This window comes from Poromitra crassiceps (assembly GCF_964638095.1).
Source record: "Poromitra crassiceps genome assembly, chromosome: 4".
Taxonomy (NCBI): Eukaryota; Metazoa; Chordata; class Actinopteri; order Beryciformes; family Melamphaidae; genus Poromitra; species Poromitra crassiceps.
This window is the reverse complement of record NC_139626.1, coordinates 10,296,622-10,319,101: the sequence shown is the minus strand read 5'-3', so window position 1 is coordinate 10,319,101 and position 22,480 is coordinate 10,296,622. Positions and strand designations below refer to the sequence as shown.

General features: G+C 43.4%; 2 protein-coding genes across 2 annotated transcripts; both read left to right on the top strand.

Moving 5' to 3' along the window:
* Positions 1 to 3,014: 3,014 nt before the first annotated feature.
* lrrc20 (leucine rich repeat containing 20) lies at positions 3,015 to 6,279 on the top strand (the record flags this gene model as incomplete). Its single annotated transcript, XM_083634981.1, has 4 exons — positions 3,015 to 3,084; positions 3,421 to 3,570; positions 5,683 to 5,850; positions 5,962 to 6,279. The coding sequence occupies 4 exons, from the start codon at positions 3,015 to 3,017 to the stop codon at positions 6,093 to 6,095; spliced, it is 522 nt and encodes a 173-aa protein (XP_083491107.1). The 3' UTR covers positions 6,096 to 6,279.
* Positions 6,280 to 8,040: 1,761 nt separating this feature from the next.
* On the top strand, positions 8,041 to 21,843 carry daglb (diacylglycerol lipase, beta). The gene is made up of 15 exons (XM_083634674.1): positions 8,041 to 8,603; positions 8,722 to 8,873; positions 9,316 to 9,490; positions 10,153 to 10,420; positions 11,198 to 11,320; positions 11,869 to 11,996; positions 12,567 to 12,693; positions 12,852 to 12,935; positions 13,963 to 14,040; positions 14,358 to 14,438; positions 17,629 to 17,756; positions 17,876 to 17,944; positions 18,363 to 18,435; positions 18,561 to 18,817; positions 20,408 to 21,843. Exons 1-15 carry the CDS (start codon positions 8,509 to 8,511, stop codon positions 20,598 to 20,600), a joined length of 2,031 nt encoding a protein of 676 aa, XP_083490800.1. The 5' UTR covers positions 8,041 to 8,508; the 3' UTR covers positions 20,601 to 21,843.
* The last annotated feature ends 637 nt before the right edge of the window (positions 21,844 to 22,480 follow it).

Sequence of the window (22,480 nt, the reverse complement as noted above, 5' to 3'; positions counted from 1 at the left end):
TTGCTCAGTCTGTGGTGACAGTTTTGGTCATAAAGGAAACTTGAAAAAACACATGAGAGTCCACACAGGAGATAAACCATTTACTTGCTCAGTCTGTGGTAACAGTTTTGGTTGTAAAGCAACCCTGAAAATACACATGAGAGTCCACACAGGAGATAAACCATTTACTTGCTCAGTCTGTGGTGACAGTTTTGGTCATAAAGGAAACTTGAAAAAACACATGAGAGTCCACACAGAAGATAAACCATTTAAATGCTCAGTCTGTGGTAAATATTTTGGTCAGAAAGGACACTTGACAACACACATGAGAGTCCACACAAGAGATACACCATTTAAATGCTCAGTCTGTGGTAACAGTTTTGGTCATAAACAAACCCTGGAGAGACACATGATAGTCCACACAGGAGATAAACCATTTAAATGCTCAGTCTGTGGTAAATGTTTTGGTCATAAAGTAACCTTGAAAAAACACATGATAGTCCACACAGGAGATAAACCATTTAAATGCTTCGCCTGTGGGAAATGTTTTGCTCATAAACAATCCCTGATGAAACACATGAGACTCCACACAGCAGAGTACACTTAATATTGGACTGGACAATATTTCAATATGATCGTCTATCAACGGAAACACATTGTGAGACCATTGATCTAGTGACTTTCATAACAATTCTGTTCTAAATGAATGATAATAGGCAAATAATTAGTGTCTCAAAATGAGATGAAACAAATGAGGGGATATTATTTGAAAATGACATGTTTGGATTTTATATTATCCCTACATTTCAATTGAGATGAACATCAGTATTGTGATATATTGCTATAGAAAAGTTGCATCAGCCATTGATGCGTCATGAAGCTCCTTGAGATTTAGGAGAAGTGGAAGCTGTTCAGGATGGTTGGAAGATGAAGAAGATCATCAGTTTACATTAAAGAAAATTAGTGTTTCAAAATCTAACATCAGTCAAGACATTCACTGATAAAAGGGCAAAGTTCTATCTCAACATATCAAATGGCTAATCTGTCAGAAAAGGTTTGCTGTCATTTATTTTTTATTTTTCATTCGTTGTCCACATTTAAATATAATCAGCAATGAACAATTTGCGCTCATTTACAGTCAGCTCATTCACTTTACTTTAAAAAAAAATTACATTATACATTTATGTTTGAAATGGGTAATACAAATAAAGGTTTTGTTGACACTGGAAAAAAAAAAGAATAAGCATGGACTCGTTTCCTGTGGGGGGTTTTGGGAAATGTTTACCTGTAACAGCTGCTTCTGAAACTGCTGATAACCACGTGTTTTTGTGTCAAGGAAAGTTTTTAAACTTTGTATATTTTTGTTTTTAATTAAACTTCCGTGTCCTCCCTCAAGTGGCCATTCGAGGAACTACAGCTTTCAGGATCACTTCTGCGGCTTCCTCTGAAAAACCCAGTGCTAGCCCACGGGTTATGATAAGCAAGTTTGGAAATGCCGTTTCAGCTTGACTTTAATGCTTTAAGTCGTTGAATGTTATTGTTTATAACCAGAGAGATTTCCCCAGACTCGACTGCTGTGTAGGCGGGCGCAGGGCGTGGTCTGCCCAAAACGGCGGTGGGTTCCATAATAACGCGTAGGAGAATTGTTTGTTATGTAGGCTAGTTTAAGCAAACATTTCTAACACAGAACATCGAAGCTGGGGTGATAATGAAGAGGTAGCCTAATGGAGCTGTTTTGTAATGAACAGCGGCAGGTGGCAACATTTTGCCACAGCAGTGAATTGAACTCTTCCAGGCTAAAAATACACACTCACCAAATTTGGCTCTGGTTGTCCTGAATTGATGCATTTGATTGGACGGCGAGCTACTGACTGCTAGCTAGCTAGCTTAGCTACACACTGCTACTAGCAGCCGCTGTGGGCTCTGTGGGTAAGTTAAGTGGCTTCTTCACGGGCTTTTAATGAAACATGAATTAAATAATTGATATATAGCTGTGCGCCAGGCGGTAGCAGTAGGGGAGTGTCGAGCAGCGCACAGCACAGCAAGAAGGTCGGTTCGAACCCCGGTCCGTCCCAGGTCCTTTCTGTGTGGAGTTCGCATGTTCTCCCCGTGTTTGTGCGGGTTTCCTCCCATCAAAGACATGTCCTGTATATATATCAGTGCCCCTGAGCAAGGCAATGGCGAAAGAATTGGAGTTGGTCCCCGGGCGCTGCACTGCAGCTGCCTACTGCTCTAAGTTCTAGGAAGGTTCCTTCCTAGTAGAGGGTGGGTCAAATGCAGATGATGAATTTCCCCATGGGGATAAATAAAGGATAACTTAACTTAACTTTACATGTTGGACGTTGAGCAGCTGGATAGACAGAGCCAACCTAGAAGGGAAACTGTAACGTTAAAGGTCCACTGCAACGAGAATTCAATGTCCCTGTCCCATCAATGCTACCGTTTAACAAACTGAATGTAAATGTAAAGGTACCCCTAATATAACAGTGTATAGTCAGTGTTAGGGGATGTCCATGGGTACTCTATTACCTCAGACATACCAGATACCAATAATTGTTCTGATTGGTCGACAGTATGCAATCAGTTCATTATGAGTTCAAAGTAGTTCAAAGTTTTTGTTACAATAATGGGACCTTTTTCACAGCAACCATTTTTACATGCCATAACTCATAACAGGGTAAACACAGGTGTAATTAACAACATTCATGATGGGTCCATTCCATTTAGTTGTTCCAGTCCAATGAGCGTCGTGCACAACAGGGCCCTGACACCTGAACACCTAATGGAACGGAACCATCACATCATGTTGCTGCTGTGGAAAAAGTCCTACTGAAGTTTATGTGTCTATACAATTGAATATAACATGAATTGCATGAAGCCCCTGGAAAAATGTGCATACATTTTGTGCAAATATTAAGAATATATCTATATCTATTGGGGTAATTTAACGAATCAGTCATTTTGTGTGGATCCCGTGTTATCTAAAAATAAGGTTAACATCATACAACGTCATATTGCATGCTCCCATAGGAGAAATGGCTGAGGCAGTGGCAAATGTGGCCCGGAGGATCAATGAAACAGTAGAGGAGGGGAGAGATAGATTGGGTAAGACCCCCACACACCACAACCCCTCTCTCTCTCACTCGCTCTCTCTCCCTCTCTCTCTCACTCATTCTCCCCCTCTCTCTCTCTCCTCTCTCTTTCTCTCTCCAGTTTCCTAGCAGTGTGGCAAAACAATCTTCTGGTGTTGCTGCTATTCCAAATTTCACCAACAGATGGTGACAAAGGCTTAAAATTGTTGGTTCAAGTAACAGCCTGTTACTATTCTAAATCTGTTATGTAATCTGTATCTGTTCTTGTTAGTTAAATATAGAAGAGCCAGCATTTCCTCTTGTGTTAATGCATGATAACCCTATGGTCACTTTCTCCCCCTCTCTCTAGACCTGTCAGGCTGCAAACTGATTAGTTTCCCAGATGGTGTGTTCAAGGTCCTGAGGAGCGTGTCAGAAAACATTCATGCTGTCACATTGGCTGACAATGAGATGAAGTCAATTTCCGTCAAATTCTTTGCAACCTTCACTCAGCTGAGAGGTAGAGTATGCTATGTGCCTCAATGAGGTAGAGTATGCTATGTGCCTTTGAGTCAGATATTTCCCAGTAAATGTACATCAAATTGTGTCTGTGTGTGTACACAGTTATTCCACAGTAAGCGTATATCCAACCAAATTGTGTGTGTGTGTGTGTGTGTGTGTGTGTGTGTGTGCGTACATATGTCTTTCTTTCTTTCTTTATTGGTTTATTGTGACGGGACAATGCACATTAATGGACATGTTCAGAAATACAGAAGCCTCTATATACAAAAACATGTAAATATGCCGGAGTTAGCTAATGCTAATTTACATCCGTTGTCCCCAATAAATATCAAAACAGTCACTCATTTCATTCATTCAACGCACAGACTGAAATATACATGTAACGTGTCATCGCAAAAGATACCACAGCATTACAGACATCAAAATTACAGCAAAACACAGACAGGATGTACGCAACAAACTGATATACCTGTAGCGTGTCATCGCAAGAGATACCACACATTACAGACATCAAAATTACAGCAAAACACAGACAGGATGTACATGCAGCATGTCAGTGCTAAAAGAAGAATACTACACCTTCCATTCGACAGGTTACAAGATAACAATACATAGAAACAATATGAAGGCTACTCTACTCTCTCTTAAGTGTTACACTTAAGTGGTGAAGTGCCTAGTGCAGGAAGAGAAGAAGATTTGGAAGGCAGCTATTAAGCTAGTGTTCACAAATTTGGTTTGTTTTAAGCCATATTTTGAGCTGGCTTTTGAATGCCGCAAAAGTGGGGCTTTCCCTAATAGCCATAGGAAGTGTGTTCCAGCTAGTGCTGCCATTGATCGACCAGGTGTTTTTTGAGAACGTGGATTTTCTAGCTTGGACTTCGCAGTCCCCCCTAGCTGCTGCCCTTGTGCTCAAATTTCTATTCTTCCTTCTAATGAACTCCCCTAGAGGAGGAGGAGCCAAGCCGTGTAAACATTTATAGATTAGACACGTGCTTTTAAATGTTCTAAAATTGTTAAAGCTAAGGAGCTGATATTTCTCTAGGATTTCACAGTGATGATGTGATTGTGGTTTTTTGTCAAACACCTTGATGGCTTTTTTATAGAGCTGTTCAAGGGGTTTGAGCACAGTGACACCAGCGAAGGACCAAACAGTGGAGCAGTAGTCTATGTGAGAGAGGATCATACAGTGGAGATAGGCTTTAGCCGCATCCGTTGTGATAAAGGGCCTGATTTGTTTGAAATTCTGTATGTTAAATCTAACTGTATTGGACACCTTTTTTACATGTTTTTTGAAAGTGAGGTTAGAGTCCAAAATAACTCCAAGGTACTTGAACTGTGGTACCAGTTCCAGTTCTTCTCTCTCCAGGAATACATAGGATCTGCTCAACTTATTTGGTCGTTTGGTGAACATCATACATACAGTTTTCTTTGTGTTGAGCATGAGACATGAGTCTCGTAACCATGCTTGTACCTGGGCCAATGCACTAGTTAGCTTGGATGCAGTTAACATGGCATCCTTATAATGTCCGATTGTATACATGGGGGGTAGGTGCTACAGATTGCTGCGCAGGGTTATTGCTATTCCTGCGTTTGAGTGTTTAAACTGGTAAAGTGTTAAAAAGTAAACTGGTTCCAGTTTACAAGTCTTGGATGGAGGGCAGGTTGGCACCAATGATTTTTTTCCTGCAGTCCTGACTGTCCATTGTAGTCTGTTCCTGTCCTGTTTGGTGGCAGACCCAAACCAGACAGGGATGGAGTGGCAGAGGACAGACTGGATGGTAGCAGTGTAGAACTGGATCAGCAGAGCTGAGCTGCTGTAGGAAGTACAACCTCTGTTGAGTCTTCTTGATGAAGGTGGCTACATTACGTTGGCCTCCCACTTTAGTTCCTGGGAGATTATGGATCCCAGGAACTTATAGGATTCCACCGTAGGCAGTGCTGTTGTATATGGTGAGGGGGGGGGGGCACTGCTGGGGGACTCCTCCTGAATTCTACTATCATCTCTACAGTTTTGAGCTTGTTCAGCTCAAGGTTGTTCTGATCACACCAAAGGGCTGATTATTCTGATGCAGGATGTGATTTTGGTCTGATTTACTCGTGTGATTTGCAGAATTGGAGCTGCAAGGCAATGTTCTCACCAAACTTCCTGACGCTGTGGGAGAAATGGAGCATCTGACCAGCATCAACCTGGCTAACAACAAGTTCTCCATCTTCCCGGAGAAGCTTGCTGAAATATCCACGCTGGAGAGGATCAATCTGGAGGGGAACTCCATCACTGGTAATAATCTGTTATGTATTCTTTACGTGTGAAAGAAGATGATTGGTTCTGAAAACTTACAAGAAATGACAACAAATGAATTTACTGTATGATTTGTGTTTTTCCATACAGAAATTCCAATGGAGAAGTTGTCTGCCATGCCATCACTTAAGTGGCTAAACATCAAGTCCAATCCTTTGGAAACAGATGCTCTATCTGCTGTGCAATCTCCCCACAAATTTGACATTTTGTCTACAACAGACTGAACAGAGGCCTAACAAGATGTTCTACTTGACATTTTCCAAATCCAAGACTTGATTGCATGCAGTGTGCCTTTTACAATTTCACTGGGGTCATTTCTTGTGCCTGACAGATGACGATCAATACTACCTTCAAACCAGATCAATACTACCTTCAAACCAGATCAATACTACCTTCAAACCAGATCAATACTACCTTCAAACCTTGCACTGCTGTGCAAGAACTGAGGACATAGAACTGAACGGTCAAGTGACTTTTTGTGACGTTTCCTGTGAGTTCCCCATTCATTTTCTCCATAGACATTTTGAAAAATCCTTACATAATGAGTTTTACGGCTGGAACCAAGCCAACCCGTGACCTACTGAATCATGAGTGACCATAAAACATTCGGTTTGGTGCAAAAACAAAAAATATTTATTTATTTATTTAACCTTTATTTAACCAGGAAGTCCCTTGAGATTGAAATCTCTTTTCCGAGGGAGACCTGGCCAAGACAGGTCAGTTACAAGTCAGTTACAGTTACAAAATTAAAATTAAAATACAAATAATAACTTCTGGGGCGAAAAATGTCACGTGACTGTTGAGCTCTATAGAAGTGTGGGAAGATGGCTGGCCTCTACTTCATCCTCTCTGTAGGAGCTAGAAAGAGTGTGAAGTTGACATTTGGATGCTGTCCACTTTTGGACATATCTGAAAACAAACCACCTTCATGTCCCTGGTCCATTGAATTGAGATCTTTGAAATTACTTTGATTTACTGTATGACTTTTGATAGTATGAAAGCAGTTTTTACATTTAAAGATTTACACTGGCAATTACACACGCTTTTGTCATTTTTGTGTCAAATGAGTTTTCGCTGCATCTGCTGGACTGCAGACGCAAGAGGGCTCACACCAGACTTGAGAGAAGAGAGAGGTTGTGAAGCTGGTCTACACACCTAAACTAGTAATACAAACATCTATAATAACTTTGTGGGCATAGAACCTTTGTGAAACATAGTTTGCAAAGTGGTTACAATCACAATAAACAAAAAAAACACTTACAAAAGTACTAAGTCTAGATCACCCTCAGGGGCTCATAATTGAGGGTGAAGAGATCAGCGAAACCTTAAAGTCAACTAGTCATCTGTGAAGTAATAACAAAATTGGGATGATGTGATTTCCTCTGTTAGCGGCATAGTCCGGGATAGAGACTAGCAGTAAAGTAAAGCAGGAAAGTAGGCAGTGTGAAGGGTTAAAGTTCATCACCTTTTTAAAAAGCTATTGTTATCTTTGTGTAGAATTAGAATGCCAGACAAACAGAAGCCGACAGGCTTACAGCGTCATCATGACTGTGACCTTGCACTGTGCATCATACTCATTGTTGGGGGTAACTCATTACAAAAGTAATATATTACATGTAATATATTACTTTTAGCAGTAACTCAGTAATATAACTTATTACTTATAGGATTTCAGTAATATTATACCAGTTACTTTGTCAAGTAACTCAAGTTACAAATTGAGTTACATTTGATTAAATCAAAGCACATATTTAAAAAAGATACAATCATTTCAAGATTCAAGATTCAAGATTCAAGATTTTTATTGTCACTCCATGGTACAAGTATCACGTGTGAAATTCTTGTGCTGTGGACTCCGTTTACAACATAGTGCAAATAGTACAAATATAACAAATATAACAGGGCATATGGGTGCAAAAACAACAAGAGACACAACAAGCATAAGGCAGTATAGTGATAAGACAAGTCAGAGACAGTGGCATATTCACTGCACATTTAGCATCATACTGATGCTGACCTCTGGATCATGGCACTGTGTCACAGGCGGAACCCTTCTACGGCGCTCTGTTGTTGCAGAAGGGTGTGGTTATGAACCGGACACTCTTGCTTTTTCGAGCGAGCAAAACAAAACAAAAACACAGGTTTCTGACGTTAGTTAACGTAAACCTAAGGAATAATGGGTTAGTCACCGAGCTATATCGATATATATATAGCGTTAGCGTTACCCATAAATTATACGTTGTAGTTGTTATAACGATACAGGAGTTAACGTTGTTAGTTTATAGAAATACTTTTAGAAAAGGTTGTTCTTGCTAGCTAGCTAGCCAGCTAATTGTTAGAAGCTACGAGTCACGAAACGTTGAACGCTACAGCTTACACAGTAGCGGTAGCTAGCTAGTAACGCACACACGTTGGCTTGCTAGCTATTTTGTTGACACCCGTCAAGTAGAAATCATCTGAGCCGATCAGGAAATGAAAGTGAACGTTTACGAAATCAAAATGTGACAGCAGTGGCAAACGCTCGTGGTTAGAGTAGTGTCTGTGTCAGCGGAGTCATGCATATTGACTGGCTGGAAGTATCGTCTCGACTTTCAGTGAGGTAAGATAGATATTTTGTTGTATCGGTCGGCTGTCAAAATGCCTGGGATGGTGGTGTTCGGTCGGCGTTGGGGAATCGCCAGTGATGACCTTGTATTCCCCGGCGCCTTTGAACTCTTCGTCCGTATAATTTGGTATGTTGATGATACACCCCCATATCTCCTAAAGTCAACAACCAATAGTTAATGTCATACCAAATCTGATATGCATTGGCTGAATTGCTGTCTTTCTTTGCTGCCCTGTTGTCCTCAGGTGGATTGGGACGCTTGTCTTGTACACGCTTCATAAGGGCAGTTTTGGTTGTAAAGGCGGAGGACTCCTCCACAGCTACCTGGTCGTGCTGTTGGTCTTGCTAGCGCTGATCATCTTGTCACTATGTGCAATTGTCTACGTCAGTGCTCAAGGTAAACCACTGTTTGTTGTCATTTAACTACATTATGTTGGCATCTTTAGATAACAGGTGTTTAAAAATGACTTGGCATTATGATCAGTCACAGTGTGTTCCTGGATGGAGGCGCTCAAGTTAATTTGATTAATTTACTGTAGCTGATGCTTTTCTCCAGAGCAACGTATAATGAATGAGCACATAGGGGTTCAGTGCCTTGCTCAAGGACACTTTGACAGGACATGCACCTTTTGATGGACAAGTAAACCTGACACCACCTTGTGCTTACAAGACAGTCTCTAACCATTAGACTACCCCTGACACCCCTTGTACTGAATCATTGTCTTTGTCTGTCACTGTCTGTTCTTCCAAAATGGCCTATGTGAACATCCATCCTTGATGCTGGTGCTGGGCATAGGTAAAATGTCACTGATTTCAGGGATATCAATGATGTTCCCCAGGTACTATTACGAACCCTGGCCCACGTCGCTCCATCCCTGCGCTGGTGTATCTGCGGGCGCTCCTGTACATCCCTGAGCTGGTGTGGGCCTGCCTGGGAACTGTGTGGGTGTCTGGTGACAGTCAGGGCTGTGATCCTGCCACAGTGGGTGCTGTCATAGCAGCAGTGGTTGCCAGGTGGGTTGATCACATCAGGGATATGACTTTATTATATATATATATATATATATATATATATATATATATATATATATATATATATATATATATATATATATATATATATTGTAATGATCCACTCCCGGGACCATTAATGGAGGAGGAGAAGAGGCAATACTTGGTACAGGCTTTATTCAGGGCTCACACTCATAGCTTCCAGCGCTTAGCCACACTTGGCTACGCTCCTAGCTAACACCCACAGCTCCTAGCTACACACACGTCCAGTCAGCTCCCTCGTATCTTCAGACTGACCAACACACACATTTCCCCGCCGACCAAATGGCCGCCTCCCGCTCAACCAATCCCCGGCGAGCTAGCAACCCCACGTGACTCCATGTTCCCTTCACGTGCATTACCTCCATTCACAGCGCGTTCAAGTGCGGTAGGAAACACACTACAACACCCCCAGCGAACTACCCCTAACACTCAGACAATCCCATGTTTACTGACAACCCCACATCGCTACAATATATATATATATATATTTTTTTTTACAGTTAATTCACAACTGCATTCATGAGCTTGTTTTCATTCATGGTACATAATGCTGTCAAGGGGTGTGACCGCAGTTGAAGAGGTGCTTTGATCGATCTAATATGTGTCTTTCTTTGCCACACCAGCTGGATCGTACTGCTCTCCACGGGCCTGGGGGTGCTGTTTGTTTTTGACCCGCTGGGGAAGCCCCATCCTCAGCCGGCTGCCGTGGAGCAGTTGGGCGTGCGAGACACGGAGAGCAGCGAGCGCTCCCAGTTCCTGTCCACAGCTCGCTCCCTGGCCGTCAAGGTGTGGGAGAGCAGGCTGCGGCTGCTGTGCTGCTGCCTGCCACAGGACGAGAGCCACAGAGCAGCATTCTCCAGCATCTCCCAGCTCGTCGGCGGCTTCTTCTCTGTAAGCCGGGAATCCCTCCCTCTCAGTGCCCCTGCCTGCCTTTGCAAATCACTATAGAGTATAAGGTGTCAAATCACGGTTGCCCTGCTCTCCATGAACAGTCTGCCGAGACACTAACCGCCAGATTTGCTCATTCGAGGGAGTCGCCACTATCTCATTACCAAGTGAGCGAAACTGATGCAATTGAAGTTCTGGGAAGCAAGGGTTGCCCCATAAAAAGCTACTGTGTGGAAACCTCCTGCGAAATTATAAAGGAGAACATGGTTACACCATAGGGAATGAAGAAAGAAGTAGGGCGTGCACATCCGCTTGAAGGAGGTCAGGTGCAGGACAAAAGGCAAATGAACTTAGAAATTAAATAGAGTCCGCACACCGATATTTGTCAGCGCCCAGGTCAGTTTATTTAACGTTTCGACCAGACGGTCTTCATCAGAAAACCAGTCTTCTAATGAAGACCGTCTGGTCGAAACGTTAAATAAACTGACCTGGGAGCTGACAAATATCGGTGTGCGGACTCTATTTAATTTCTATCTACACCATGGAGAAAACAAAAAACAAATGAAAGTGTAACCCCTCAGATAGAAGCATACATTTTACAATTCCACCATTCATTTAAATTAATAGGCTAGGCTGATCAGTTTTAGGTTTTAATATTTGCTGTAGCACAGTCTAGAGGTGTGATACTGACACCAGACACATTGTAAGATGCTCTCTGGTTTGCCGTGTGTGTGCGCGCACATGTCTGTGTGTGTGTGTGTGTGTGTGTGTGTTTTGCAGGACACAGACCTGGTTCCCAGTGACATAGCAGCTGGCTTGGCTCTGCTTCACCAGGAGCAGGATAAGATGGAGCAGTGCAGAGACCCCGATGATATCCTCATTCACAGCCCTTCTTCCCCCATTGTAAGTGTTGGAGTCAGTCAGTCTTCTAGTTAGACACTCACACAGAGGTGTTGTGTTGGAGTCAGTTAGTTGCAAGTTGGTAAACCAGCCGGGTTATCAACATATTCTAGCATCCGCCGTTGGAAAGGAATTATTCTTGACACTTATAGTCAAAGTTAGCCTCACTTTGTTCAGTCCTAAGGTCCTTACACATCAAGAGCGATGCGAATATACAGCACGGAATTGCGATGCGAGTTTTGACCCACCTGTCAATCACAGCCACAGATGTGTACACGTCGGAAGCGAATTTCTGAAAAATCGACCGTGGTTCGAAAAAATAAACACCGCAATAACGCTCAGCGAAACTTCGCCGTTGGTATGCACGGTTGCATTGACTGATATAGGTTCGGAAAATATTATTGACGTGCGAATTAATCGCACGAGAAAAAAACACTCCCGATGTGTAAGGACCTTTAGTATAGGTAAGAGTCATTATTTAATTGATACATTCTTCTATGTTTCTAACTACCGTAGCTGTGCTGTTTTCTTGTGTATCTTACTATTTGTAGGCTGAGGATTTGGAGACAGAGTTGGAGAAGGCAGCGCACTGTATGCAGTTTGCTGCAGCAGCATATGGCTGGCCCCTGTACATCTACTCCCACCCCCTGACTGGGCCCTGCAAACTCAGTGGAGACTGGTGAGACGTTCTCCTGGTTTCAGTCAAGTCATGAGGCCTGTCAGTTTGGGATGGCAGCAGACTACAGGTTGAAACAGGACTGCCCAAATCGATTGAAATTGCATTATTAACTGCGGCAATTTCTAAATGGCTGCACTTTTTGGTCTTCTTTGTAGAGAAAAGTTATGTCAAATGGCTTCCAAAGCAAAATATTCTAGTGACCGTGTAGTTTGCTTGCCCTACAAGTCAAGTTGCAAGTTGGAAAATCTTTATTTAAAGCTGAGCAACTCCTAACCATTATAATCTCATTCTACCTTGGTGTAGTAACCTTTAGTATCTCATTGTAAATAGTATTATTTTAGTCATCATCATATCATGCAGCCATAGCTAACAAGCAGATTCAGGTAGTCTCTAAGTTAGCTTAGTTCATTTGCAGCTGGTAATATAAATCCTAAACGTAACGTGTGTGTGTGTGTGTGTGTGTGTGTGTGTGTGTGTGTGTGTGTGTGTGTGTGTGTGTGTGTGTGTGTGTGTGTGTGTGTGTGTGTGTGTGTGTGTGTGTGTGTGTGTGTGTGTGTGTGTGTGTGTCAGCTGTAGGAGCCAAGCTGCGGAGTACGACATTGTAGGGGGAGACCACCTTGGCTGCCATTTTTCATCCATCCTACACAGCACTGGTCTGCAGTACAGAGACTTCATCCACGTCAGCTTCCACAACCAGGTAGAAGACCTTCGTCTCGTCACGAATGTTCATGTTCAGTTTCCCCTCAGTGTTATTATTTATTTGTGTATTATTATTTGGATGACAGCACCGGCCCTACACTGTCAGTGATTTCACTTGTCCATCCATATTGATCATTAAAGCATGTTTTGTTGCAGATCTATGAGATCCCCTTCTTTGTGGCTCTGGATCATAAGAGGGAAGCTGTACTGGTGGCTGTCAGAGGAACGCTGTCACTCAAGGTGAGCCGGGACTCCCAGCGTTCAACATTTGGTTTGGTTTTTTAATTAGGTGAATTCCAATCTGGGCACCCAGAGTCTATCAGTCAAATTAGCTTGGTTCATTTTGGCTTTATTATAGATGTCATTAACTGGTTTCAGGTAGAGCCTAATATTCCAATACTAATTAGAATAATAGCCCGACCAGAATAAAAATGCAAGAATTGACTGGCCTATTCTGACTGATATATTGTTCTTTATTTAGTTTTCATATTAACAGTTACAATTTGGAATCTTAAATGTTTGTAAGATAGAGCATCATTCGGAATCATAAAAAAATATATACAGATCCTTTCCAAAAAAAATTGAATATCATGGAAATACCATGGATGACCGTGGGCTTCAGCGGATTGTCAAGCAAAGATGATTAAAAGATTTGGCTGAGATTCAGAGGGAGTGGACTGAGGCTGGAGTCAGTCATAACTGAGAAGTAACTGCTGATTTTCTTCACACTATTCTAATTTCTTGAAATAGTGTTTTGGGGGTTTTCTGGAGCTGTAGGCCAAAAAATTATGAAAAATGAAACAAATAAAGGCTAGAAATATTTCACTTTGTGTGTAATGAATCTATAATCTATGAAAGTTTCACTTTTTGAAAGGAATTATGGAAAAAAACGAACTTTTCCATGATATTCAAATTTTTGGGAGAGTATCTGTACACGTCACCTTTTTCAACTTTAATCTGTAACACTGAATTTGATGCGTGAGAAAGTGTGGGGAATCCCAGATGTAGCCTGGGTAAACCCAGCCTCCACATGACCTCTGTGCTATCAGTCATGAACACTTTGTGAGTGACTTCGTCGTGAGTGACTTGGTGACTGATAGCACATAGAGGTCACGTGGAGGCTGGGTTTACCCAGGCTACCCCAGATGTGTGTCGTTCAGTTGAACTGCTTTCAGTGGTTGCTATCCATTTGAAAGTTTGCTCCCCTCTTCTCTCAATCAAATTCCCCCACTTTGATAGTTTATTTCACACACCGTCTCTCCTGCAGGACGTCCTGACAGACCTGTCTGCTGAGTGTGAGAACCTGCCTGTAGAGGGAGTGTCTGGAACCTGCTATGCTCACAAGGTCAATGCACCTTCAAACACATTCCTTTCCATCTATCTGTTGATAGACCCCTTTTCACGGGGGCCATTTTGTGCCAAAAAGGCAGAATAAACACAGGTGCAAGCAAAACACTAATGAGGGTTTCCAAATTCCAATCATGCAAGTTGGAAACCCTCATTAGTGTTTTGCTCGCACCTGTGTTTACCCTGCCTTTTCGACACACAATGGCCACCCGCGAGAAGGGTCTATCGTTGCCAGCGGTCTCAGGTGGAACCTTGTGTCGTATGGTGTGTGAGTTCCCCCAGAGAGTCATGCTGCTCTGTGTGTGACACCTGCAGGGCATGTCTCAGGCAGCAGGCTATATCTACAAGAAGCTGGTGAATGACGGCATCCTGAACCAGGCGTTGTCCATTGCACCGGTAAGCTTCTGATGAAAACCAATCCTAATCATCTCTTGACCATTTAGCAACATGCAAAACGTATCGTCATGAATGAAAAGCAGCTTTGGAAGGAACGCACCTCAGCCATGTGTTGGCATGGTTATTGTCATGAATGAAAAGCAGCTTTGCAGAGGGAGTAGATCCTAACATTAGAAGTATGGACTGTGTCTGTGTGTTTGTAGGAGTATAAGCTGGTCACCACTGGTCACAGTCTGACTGTGTCTGTGTGTGTTTGTAGGAGTATAAGCTGGTCATCACTGGTCACAGTCTGACTGTGTCTGTGTGTTTGTAGGAGTATAAGCTGGTCATCACTGGTCACAGTCTGACTGTGTCTGTGTGTTTGTAGGAGTATACGCTGGTCATCACTGGTCACAGTCTGACTGTGTCTGTGTGTTTGTAGGAGTATAAGCTGGTCATCACTGGTCACAGTCTGACTGTGTCTGTGTGTTTGTAGGAGTATACGCTGGTCATCACTGGTCACAGTCTGACTGTGTCTGTGTGTTTGTAGGAGTATAAGCTGGTCATCACTGGTCACAGTCTGACTGTGTCTGTGTGTTTGTAGGAGTATAAGCTGGTCATCACTGGTCACAGTCTGACTGTGTCTGTGTGTTTGTAGGAGTATAAGCTGGTCATCACTGGTCACAGTCTGACTGTGTCTGTGTGTTTGTAGGAGTATAAGCTGGTCATCACTGGTCACAGTCTGACTGTGTCTGTGTGTTTGTAGGAGTATAAGCTGGTCATCACTGGTCACAGTCTGACTGTGTCTGTGTGTGTTTGTAGGAGTATAAGCTGGTCATCTCTGGTCACAGTCTGACTGTGTCTGTGTGTGTTTGTAGGAGTATAAGCTGGTCATCACTGGTCACAGTCTGACTGTGTCTGTGTGTTTGTAGGAGTATAAGCTGGTCATCACTGGTCACAGTCTGACTGTGTCTGTGTGTGTTTGTAGGAGTATAAGCTGGTCATCACTGGTCACAGTCTGACTGTGTCTGTGTGTTTGTAGGAGTATAAGCTGGTCATCACTGGTCACAGTCTGACTGTGTCTGTGTGTGTGTAGGAGTATAAGCTGGTCATCACTGGTCACAGTCTGACTGTGTCTGTGTGTTTGTAGGAGTATAAGCTGGTCATCACTGGTCACAGTCTGTCTGTGTGTTTGTAGGAGTATAAGCTGGTCATCACTGGTCACAGTCTGACTGTGTCTGTGTGTGTTTGTAGGAGTATAAGCTGGTCATCACTGGTCACAGTCAGTCTGACTGTGTCTGTGTGTTTGTAGGAGTATAAGCTGGTCATCACTGGTCACAGTCTGACTGTGTCTGTGTGTTTGTAGGAGTATAAGCTGGTCATCACTGGTCACAGTCTGACTGTGTCTGTGTGTTTTGTAGGAGTATAAGCTGGTCATCACTGGTCACAGTCAGTCTGACTGTGTCTGTGTGTGTGTAGGAGTATAAGCTGGTCATCACTGGTCACAGTCTGACTGTGTCTGTGTTTGTAGGAGTATAAGCTGGTCATCACTGGTCACAGTCTGACTGTGTCTGTGTGTTTGTAGGAGTATAAGCTGGTCATCACTGGTCACAGTCTGACTGTGTCTGTGTGTTTTGTAGGAGTATAAGCTGGTCATCACTGGTCACAGTCTGACTGTGTCTGTGTGTTTGTAGGAGTATAAGCTGGTCATCACTGGTCACAGTCTGACTGTGTCTGTGTGTTTGTAGGAGTATAAGCTGGTCATCACTGGTCACAGTCTGACTGTGTCTGTGTGTTTGTAGGAGTATAAGCTGGTCATCACTGGTCACAGTCTGACTGTGTCTGTGTGTTTGTAGGAGTATAAGCTGGTCATCACTGGTCACAGTCTGACTGTGTCTGTGTGTTTTGTAGGAGTATAAGCTGGTCATCACTGGTCACAGTCTGACTGTGTCTGTGTGTTTGTAGGAGTATAAGCTGGTCATCACTGGTCACAGTCTGACTGTGTCTGTGTGTTTGTAGGAGTATAAGCTGGTCATCACTGGTCACAGTCTGACTGTGTCTGTGTGTTTGTAGGAGTATAAGCTGGTCATCACTGGTCACAGTCTGACTGTGTCTGTGTGTGTGTAGGAGTATAAGCTGGTCATCACTGGTCACAGTCTGACTGTGTCTGTGTGTTTGTAGGAGTATAAGCTGGTCATCACTGGTCACAGTCTGACTGTGTCTGTGTGTTTGTAGGAGTATAAGCTGGTCATCACTGGTCACAGTCTGACTGTGTCTGTGTGTTTTGTAGGAGTATAAGCTGGTCATCACTGGTCACAGTCTGACTGTGTCTGTGTGTTTGTAGGAGTATAAGCTGGTCATCACTGGTCACAGTCTGACTGTGTCTGTGTGTTTTGTAGGAGTATAAGCTGGTCATCACTGGTCACAGTCTGACTGTGTCTGTGTGTTTGTAGGAGTATAAGCTGGTCATCACTGGTCACAGTCTGACTGTGTCTGTGTGTTTTGTAGGAGTATAAGCTGGTCATCACTGGTCACAGTCTGACTGTGTCTGTGTGTTTGTAGGAGTATAAGCTGGTCATCACTGGTCACAGTCTGACTGTGTCTGTGTGTTTTGTAGGAGTATAAGCTGGTCATCACTGGTCACAGTCTGACTGTGTCTGTGTGTTTGTAGGAGTATAAGCTGGTCATCACTGGTCACAGTCTGACTGTGTCTGTGTGTTTGTAGGAGTATAAGCTGGTCATCACTGGTCACAGTCTGACTGTGTCTGTGTGTTTGTAGGAGTATAAGCTGGTCATCACTGGTCACAGTCTGACTGTGTCTGTGTGTTTGTAGGAGTATAAGCTGGTCATCACTGGTCACAGTCTGTCTGTGTGTTTGTAGGAGTATAAGCTGGTCATCACTGGTCACAGTCTGACTGTGTCTGTGTGTTTTGTAGGAGTATAAGCTGGTCATCACTGGTCACAGTCTGACTGTGTCTGTGTGTTTTGTAGGAGTATAAGCTGGTCATCACTGGTCACAGTCTGACTGTGTCTGTGTGTTTGTAGGAGTATAAGCTGGTCATCACTGGCCACAGTCTGACTGTGTCTGTGTGTTTGTAGGAGTATAAGCTGGTCATCACTGGTCACAGTCTGACTGTGTCTGTGTGTGTGTAGGAGTATAAGCTGGTCATCACTGGTCACAGTCAGTCTGACTGTGTCTGTGTGTTTGTAGGAGTATAAGCTGGTCATCACTGGTCACAGTCTGGGCGCCGGCACAGCCTCCCTGCTGGCCATCCTTCTGCGCAATTCCTTCCCCACCCTGCAGTGCTACTCGTTCTCTCCACCAGGGGGACTCATGAGGTAATGAATGACTACACAGAGTCCATGTGCTTTGTGCACTGTTTAATATTGGACATGCTTCCAACCTAACTGGGTTTTCCTTTTCCAACATTTTTGTTCTCCATTTTCTCCTTCTGCAGTAAAGCCTTGGCTGAGTACTCCAAAGACTTTGTGATTTCTGTTGTGCTGGGAAAGGACCTGGTGCCCAGGTAAGACAAATTATTTATTTCTTCATTTATTTATTTATTTTTACGATATACACTTCATTCTTGCCCTCCATTTATTTCACAAATAAATATATGTTGATACTGGTGAGTTTCTTTATGCACTTTCATTGATGCTGCTGCTATTCACTGTGAATCACTGATGGTAAACCTGTTTGTGTGTTAGGGACTTTAGGAAGTCCTCTATTCAGAGGGCCAATATGAATGTGCTGTGGCTGTAGAGACTATTATAGACTCCTGATGGAGAGGCTTTATTTGGCCCTGCCATTACTGGCACAGAGAAAATGAGTGTGACTCACATTTCCCCTTTTTTCCTTGTTCTTCTCTTACTTGAGGTTTTCGTTTGCAATATTCCTTCCTCTTTCTCCTCTTCATTGTCCCACGACTCTCGCTTTTTGCGCAGATTGAGCATTCCCAATATGGAGGATTTGAAGAGACGGATACTGAAAATGGTCTCAAACTGCAATAAGCCCAAGGTGAGAACCATTCGAAGCACTGACACTGGCACAGCTCGAGTGGACAAAACAGAAAAGTCTCTTCTTTGCATCCACATCTCCCATGTCTTTCTCCGTCACCTTCACCATTTCACTCCGTATTCCAGTACCGCATCCTGCTGCGGGGATGCTGGTACGAGCTGTTCGGAGGAGACCCGGACGACTTCCCCACCGAGATGGACAACAGGAGGGAGGAGGAGCTTAGCCAGCCGCTGCTGGGGGAGGAGTCGCTGATGATTCGTCACTCGTCATCCTATCAGAGCCTGGCCTCGCCGGAGGACTCGCCCGCTCACACGGCCGCCCACCTACCCCTCTACCTGCCCGGTCACATCCTGCACATCACAGAGGACGGGCCGTCACGGAGGTTTGTCTTGTCTTGTCACTTTATTTATTTACTCTCATGCTGCGATCACGTCATGCCAGATTCACTGCAAATATGTGGTGCCGACCGAGAAAAAGATCAACGTAAACCTCCCAGTGCTAAAAAGATCAACGTAAACCTCCCAATGCTAACAAGATCAACGTAAACCTCCCAGTGCTAAAAAGATCAACGTAAACCTCCCAGTGCTAAAAAGATCAACGTAAACCTCCCAATGCTAACAAGATCAACGTAAACCTCCCAGTGCTAAAAAGATCAACGTAAACCTCCCAGTGCTAAAAAGATCAACGTAAACCTCCCAATGCTAACAAGATCAACGTAAACCTCCCAGTGCTAAAAAGATCAACGTAAACCTCCCAGTGCTAAAAAGATCAACGTAAACCTCCCAATGCTAAAAAGATCAACGTAAACCTCCCAATGCTAAAAAGATCAACGTAAACCTCCCAGTGCTAAAAAGATCAACGTAAACCTCCCAGTGCTAAAAAGATCAACGTAAACCTCCCAATGCTAAAAAGATCAACGTAAACCTCCCAATGCTAAAAAGATCAACGTAAACCTCCCAGTGCTAACAAGATCAACGTAAACCTCCCAATGCTAACAAGAGATCAACGTAAACCTCCCAGTGCTAAAAAGATCAACGTAAACCTCCCAGTGCTAACAAGAGATCAACGTAAACCTCCCAGTGCTAAAAAGATCAACGTAAACCTCCCAATGCTAACAAGATCAACGTAAACCTCCCAGTGCTAACAAGAACTTTTGGTAGGCTCTGATATCTTCCACTTGCAGAAGTGTGTCAACACAATTGGCAAACATGGCAGCAATTGCACAAATGACGTAAAAATTATTAGTTATACGCATTTGGCCACATTCATAAAAAAAAAGTGTGAATGCAATGTGTCTCCAAGCCACATGTAAATGGTAAATGGTAAATGGCCTGCATTTATATAGCGCTTTTATCCAAAGCGCTTTACAATCAGTAGATAGTCTACATTCACCCATTCATACACCGATGGCGGCAGGCTGCCACGCAGGGTGCCTACACACCATCGGGAGCAAGGAGGGTTAAGTGTCTTGCCCAAGGACACAACGACAGCAGCTGGGAGGGAGCGGGGATCGAACCGCCAACCCTAGCGTCATTGGCCGACCCGCTCTACCTCCTGAGCTAAAGCCGCTCCTGAGCTAAAGCTGTAAACACTATGGAAACGGATCCAACGGGGACACACATTCAAATGAAACGGGTAGCGGGCAGCTCGGATAGTAACACATAGGCTACTTTTCACAAATGGATTGGATACTCCTGGATGGGGAACAAGCATGTTTACCATCAGTTTATAAGGATTGAAATATTATCAGAGAAAGTCATGTGTTTGGCAAGGGAAAGAGAAACCAGCGATGTATTGTTGTATTGATGTATGTTCCAGAGATGCATTTTAATGTTCATGGTAAGTGTAATAAAGCTAATCCGATCCATATCTACACTGTGTGCCACGAGGAGAGGCGTTCTCTCCGATACTCTCATAGAGATGGTGTGCACCTTGTCACCCTCATTCCTCCTTCCTCTCTCCTCCTTGTCAGACCCTGTTTTTCACAGGTCCGGTACCGCGCCGAGTGGTCCAGTGAAACGGCGTTCCGGAGCGTTCTGATCAGCCCCCGGATGCTTGCGGACCACATGCCCGACGCCGTGCTGCGCGCGCTCAGCAGCCTGACCAGCGAGGCGCACTTCTCCCTCTGCCCGTCGTCCATAAGCAACAGCCGCCCCGTTTTCTGAAAGGCACTAAATAGACAGACCTCCTCATGCCCACTTCTCTCTCCATATGTAAGCCACTCTCTGCTATACTTCTCCATGCCTGGTCCAGGACTGTGTGGAGTGCCACACCTGCCTCATACTCGTTTCAGTCCCAGGTCTGATCCTTCATCCCTCTCTCGAACCCAGACGTTTGGAAAATGATTGTCATCCTCCTTGGAAGAAATTAAGCTGTAGAGATATCTCTGAACGAACCGGACTCATTCAGACAAACGGGTTGGAGCACAGTCTCTCTTTTAAGGATGTGGCACATTGAATCGCACTTTTAATTTTATTTAATAATATTATGATTTATTGATATTTTCTTGCTTTTCGTGCTTTCTAAATGTCTCCTTGGACATTATGTAAAAAGAAAGAAGGTCCACGCACACTGAGCTCCCGTTTACCTTTTAGTTAGCCATCCAGCAACAAGACAGTGACGTTTCGAGCGCACATGCTCTTCCTCAGACATTTGACTGTTTTTGGTTCCTGCACCTGCTTTATTGTGTTGGCTGTGCGCCACTGCCTTTTTACTTCCTTGGACATTATGCCATGATCATTGAATGTGCTTTGTGTACAAACTAATTTACATAGTGCTGCAGTTTTATTGTCATTTCAGTGTTCTACACATTGTGCTGTGTTGGCGGTAGAGGCTTCCCTCGGTCACTTGTTTGCCGTGTCCGATATGTCTTACTCATCCGCGTGAAGGACTTCAGAGCAGTCTGATCCAGGATGGGAGGAGATAAGGGAATCTTCTACGTCACAATGTTACGTCTTTGTAGCTGTGGTTTGTCCGTCTTGTAGTTAATGTCGAGACTTTAAAAATCACGGGAACAGTGCCTATGCATCACAGGAGAGCAAGTCGACAAAATGGCTTCGCAGAAAAAGGTGATTTGGCGGCGAGTGCAGTGCATTGACAAGAACGTTTGTCCTGCAGTTTAACCCATTGATACCTGATGCAGCATTTGCGTGTATATCCCTCATTTGTGTGTGTATCCCTTTAAGACCGCGAACCGCATTCACGCGGTCTTAAAGGGATACACACACAAATGCTGCATCAGGTATCAATGGGTTAATGAATGCAGTTTGAATAGGGCATGATGTGTTTTTTTGTTTTTGTTATTTTGCATTCAAAGTAATGGGTGTAGTAGAGGTAGAAAGATTTGATGTACTTGAATACATTTTGTGGGAACCCGTTTACTTGCCATGGATATTACATATCTGCAAATAAAACACCATGAAGCACACCCTCTTGTTTGTTTTTGAAAGAATCCAAAAGATTTTTTTGGATGTCGGTCAACAACATGTTGAACCGAGAGCCAATAAACCCAATTTTGGGCAAATTCTGTTATTCTCTTGACTCAGGGTATGTATGTTCAGGGATGTTTTATGTAGTTATGTATGTCAGGTATGTTTTATGTACGGTAGTTATAGTGTTATGTATGTATGAAGAATTCACCCATGGGAAGACAAAATGGCGGCCTTTTGCTTATCAGTTTGGAAATATAGAGTGACCAGCAGAACAAAATGACAACAAGCTACAGTAAGAGATTGCTATCTTTGCGAACTTGATGCATTGCAGAGGATGATAATCCTTCTTCCACCCTCTGCCACATGCTACAATAAACCTAAGTAAGAAAAGTTATATAGATCTATTCTCTTTATGAGTAGATAAGATAAGAAAGTAGAGTTCAACAAACGATGCATCTTCAAGGGTGTGAGTACAGTCTTGTGTTATCTGTCCCTGTTTCTCTTAGAGATTTGCCTCAGATCGTGGGGTGTTCCAAGATAAGAGTAGACCAATAAGTTGAAAATTGCAGTCAAACCAATCAGCAGTTTAAAGATTGACTTATGGTATCTGGAAA

Bases quoted from the DNA above. Each gene is read 5' to 3' on its own strand.
- daglb (XM_083634674.1), top strand. From the start codon at position 8,509: ATGCCTGGGATGGTGGTGTTCGGTCGGCGTTGGGGAATCGCCAGTGAT. The intron at 8,604-8,721 runs GTATGTTGATGA...TGTTGTCCTCAG, and splicing joins CTCTTCGTCCGTATAATTTG to GTGGATTGGGACGCTTGTCT. The intron at 10,421-11,197 runs GTAAGCCGGGAA...TGTGTTTTGCAG, and splicing joins TCGTCGGCGGCTTCTTCTCT to GACACAGACCTGGTTCCCAG.